General features: G+C 40.3%; 2 protein-coding genes across 2 annotated transcripts; one reads left to right on the plus strand and one right to left on the minus strand.

The window, feature by feature from the left end:
• Positions 1-519: 519 nt before the first annotated feature.
• Positions 520-1,093, plus strand: CSUI_007972 (uncharacterized protein; the record flags this gene model as incomplete). Its single annotated transcript, XM_068068113.1, has 1 exon — positions 520-1,093. A coding segment is annotated over one exon (465 nt), but the record flags the coding sequence as incomplete, so codon positions are not given.
• Positions 1,094-1,981: 888 nt separating this feature from the next.
• Positions 1,982-4,184, minus strand: CSUI_007973 (uncharacterized protein; the record flags this gene model as incomplete). Its single annotated transcript, XM_068068114.1, has 1 exon — positions 1,982-4,184. A coding segment is annotated over one exon (309 nt), but the record flags the coding sequence as incomplete, so codon positions are not given.
• Positions 4,185-4,388: the final 204 nt, after the last annotated feature.

Here is a 4,388-nt window from a genome sequence, read left to right on the forward strand (position 1 = left end):
AACTAGATTTTCTTCCTTCTCTTTTCATCGTCCCATCACTCTCTATGTCGACCTTTCAGTCCCGCCTGCTACTACTACTACTGCTACTACTACTCCCGGATCTATCTATGTGGATGGATTCTATACCGCACTTCACATTCATCCTACATATATAGATAGATTTACATAGTTACGTCTGTCTGTATATATATATATATATGTGGATAGACAGGTAGGTAGTAGTATCTGTTGGAGTAGTAAGACAAGAACACTCGCCTTCTCCTCATCGTTAGAAAGTCACGCCTTCAGTCGGTATGATATTTCACATACAACGACAACGACCAGCAGCAGCAGCACGCAGTCCCGCCTAGTAGTACGAAGTAGCAGCATCAATCGTACGTATCGAACTGATAGACACGTGTATAAATTTGTATCTATGTATGTGACTACTCTATCTATATGTGTAGATATGTATGTATGTGTGATGTGTATGTAGGTGTCGAGAGAAATGAAAAGGAAGAGGCCTTGGAGAGAGAAGAGACATCTTCTTCTTCTCCCCCCCCATTGTCTCCACGTCTGTTTCTTCATTGTTTATCTCTCTCTTTCGATTCTCTCGAAACTCCAAAGAAGAAAGAGGAGACACCCTCCTCACTTCTCGAGACCAAGAAGAGCGTCGCCGCCGATACTTCAATCTCTCCTGCAACTACTTCTGATACTTCTTCTATCGATGTGGAAGAACTCTACGAGCCTGACCCTCTTGATCAAGAAAAGACCGAGACAAGCAGAAATCTCCATCCATTCCCTTCTTCACGTCCTCTCATGATCTCCCCCCCCTCTGGTAGGACTGATACTTCTACTACTACTACAACTGTGACAGTAAGGTGTCCTTTGCCTGAAGACTTAAAGGACGTTCTTCGAGGGCTTGAAGTCATTGCAAGAAATCCCTACATAAACGAAGAAGAAGTGTTTCACCTCATTCTCCCTCTTCCTTCTCCTGATCTTTGAATTCTCTTCTTATGCAAAAGTCTTTGGCCTCTCCTCTTTCTTTCATTCTTTCCGTTTCTGTCTCTACAATGGATTGATGACTTGCGAAACAACTATCGAACAGGTTTCATAGGGGCATGATGTGTGGGGTGTATGTACACCGCAGCTCTAAGAAGAACAAGAGAAAGGAGAGAAGGGGGATAAACACTTCCTTTTCTACTTTCTCTTCTTCACAGAGAAATGTACAAGAATCTCTCGGATGACCACGTGACAGGTTTCTTTCTCATCCTTTCTTTACAGCCTTTACACCTCCATCTCCCTTGCTTTCTCTCTCTCTCTCTCTAGCCTTTTCTTTCTTTCTCTTTCTCTCTCATTATCTATGGTTCAAGTCTATACTGAATGGTCTCTCAGAAGTCGTATGGATACACACGGAGAAGAAAGAACGCGTCGAGAAAAGATCGAATGAAGAAAAGAAATCTCCCGAACCATCTGATAGGACCTACCCTACCTATCATACATGTCCTATGTTTGTATCACATACATATCTACCTATTATATATATGGTTATATATATATATATATATGTGGTATATATACGTATATATATATATGTACTGCTGTATGTTGTTGGATCGTGTATTAGATACATCAGTATGATATCGATAGATAGATATCCGAGTGTGTATGTGCGTTAAACTGTGGGTCTGTGTATCTGTACAGATGAGTGTGGCTATGCTTATTAGTCTTATCGCTACCACTATTCTTATTCTAATTATTCTTATTGTGGAGGGTGAGTTTAGTTGTTTTGGCGTGTGTCGAGGGAAGAGAAATGTCTTCGGAAGAAAAAGAACAGAAGAGGGAGAGACAGAAAGTTTAACCTCTCCTCCTCCTCTTAGTGAAATTCCTTCCAAGACTAGAGGCACATACCAGCAGCAGCAGCACACACATGCAATGCCACCTCCTCCTTCCCCACTACGAGATAAGAAAGAGATAAGAAAGAAGAGATAAGAAAGAAGAGACACGAAAGAGATAAGAAAGAAGAGATAAGAAAGAAGAGATACGAAAGAGATAAGAAAGAAGAGATACGAAAGAGATAAGAAAGAAGAGATAAGAAAGAGATAAGTGTTTGGTTCACCTCGTTGAGGTATACGACGTCTACTGCTACTCCTCCTACTACAAGTACTTTTACCATATAGAGAGAGACAGCTTAAGAAGAAGAAGAAAGATAAAATAAAGCCACTCATTTTGACTACCTACATCTATCTATAAATCTATCTATGTATATCTCTATCTCTCTATCTAGTCACTCCTCGGACTCCTCCTCATGCAATTCTCAAAATAAGGATGACTATCATGTATCTTCTTCCTCCTCCTGTTGATCTTTTCGACCCCCAGAAAGAAGACAAGAAGATGAAAGGAAGAAAGGAGGACTGGAGAGAGAAAGAAACGGATAGGCCAGGGGGGGAGGGGGGTGAAGACAAGAAGAAGAAGACTTGGCTGTGAAGGCTTATGAAAAGAAGGAAAGAAAAAAGAAGAGAAAGAGAAAATTGATTGCGGAAGAAGAAAGGAGATTTCGAGGAAAAGTCAAAAGGCAGGAATACAAGTAAAAGTCCAAGTAGGAAAAGTCTTAGAGGAGAAAGACTGACTTAAGAAGAGAGGAAGAAAGTAGGAGAGGAAGATAGAGAGACAGATAGATAGATAGAAAGATAAAGACATTGTAGATGGAAGATATTTGACTCCTACATTCCGAGGGAATACAAGCAAAGAAAGAAAGAAGGAAAGAAAGATACTCTTGGCCTGCTACACCTTCCTTCTTTGGATAGATCTTTCTTTCCCCTTCATTCTTGACTTTCTTCTTCTCCTTATTTCTTCTTTTCCTCTATGGGCCTCCTTTCATCTTGAGAAAGAAGATCCAAATCTTTCAAAAGAAGAAGAAAGAGAAACAAAGACATCTCCTCCGCTATCAGAAGCTTCATCCTCTCTCTTCACTCTATCTTTGATCTATCTATCCATCTATCTATCTATATCTTTCACCTCTCTTGAATCTCTCTTTTCGATCTATCTATATCTACTACCACCTATCTTCTTCCTCTCTTTCTTTTTCTTCTTTTCTTCCTTTCGATCAAAGAAGTTCTCGGGGGGATTAAAAGAGAAAAAGAAAGGAGAAAGAAGGACAAGGAAAGAGAACAAAAGGAAAGAAAGAAAGAAAAGAAGAAGAAGAAGAAAGAGAAGATGAAGAAGAAGAAGAAAGGAAAGACAAACTCATCATAAAAGATAAAAAAGCCAAAGTCAACAAAGAAAAAAAGAAAAAGTGGAACAAGGCTCCTTCTTCTTTTTAAACTCTTATCTTTTCTCTTTCTCTCTGTCTTTCTCTTTCCTTCTTCTTCTTCTTCGCTTTCTCTCCTCTTCTTCAAAATCTATCACTCCAGTCCTTCTCTATCTATCGTTAATCTATCTTTAATTAATCTCTCTTTGCTTTCTATCTTTAATCTACCCCCTTATCTACATACATAAACACACAAGCATCTTCCCGTCTCTTCTCATATACTTATATATACACATTTTGATATATAGAGAGAGATATATATAGATAGATAGATTAACGATAGGTAGGTATGTCTCTATGTCATAGCTTTCATTCATTCCTTCACGCGAGCCGACAGAATCCATCCATCCATCTATCTATCTATCCATCCTCTCTTTCTCTCTCTCTGTCTATCTCTCCTCTATCTCTTTTTCTTCATTCCTGGTAAGAGAGCTTTTTCCTTTTCTTCTTCTTCGTCTTCATTTATGGATTTCTCCTCCCCTCTCTTCTTTATTTGCCCCTGTAATATGTCCTCTCCCTACTTGACAATGCCGGTCTATGCCCACTACTACTCCTACTACTACTACAACTCTTATGAATTCTATTCTTATGCCTCTCTCTCATCGCTCCGTCTCCCCCGCCTAGGACTTTCTTCGTCATTCTTCTCCTCTCTCTCCCTAAGACAGCCAAGCAAAGAGGAAGAAGAAGAAGAATTGTCTCTAGTAGAAGTGGCAGGGTGAGGCACCCTCCTGTTTGCTCCTTCTCCTTCTTCTCTTCTTCCTCTTTGCCTCACGACTTCTCTCACTCTCTCTTTCACTTTCTCTGGTAGACTCGCGTCATCGTTGTCATCTAAATCTCTTCCTCTTCCTCTTCCTCTTCTCTCTCCATCCTCATTGTCATCCTCATTGTCATTAACAAGAGGACGAGGAGGGGGGATAGCCGCGATACCTGAAGTGGATGATACTTCCCTGTCTACCAAAGAGATAGCGGTGTCGCCAGGGAGTGTACATACACCGCTAGATACATCGCTGTGTTGAGACCTGAGAAGATGCTCGTTTCTAGAGAAGTTCTTCTTACTTTCATTCTGACCCAAGGCGATAGATAGAAAAGAAGATGAATG

This window comes from Cystoisospora suis (genome assembly GCF_002600585.1).
Source record: "Cystoisospora suis strain Wien I chromosome Unknown contig_4331, whole genome shotgun sequence".
Lineage (NCBI taxonomy): Eukaryota > Apicomplexa > Conoidasida > Eucoccidiorida > Sarcocystidae > Cystoisospora > Cystoisospora suis.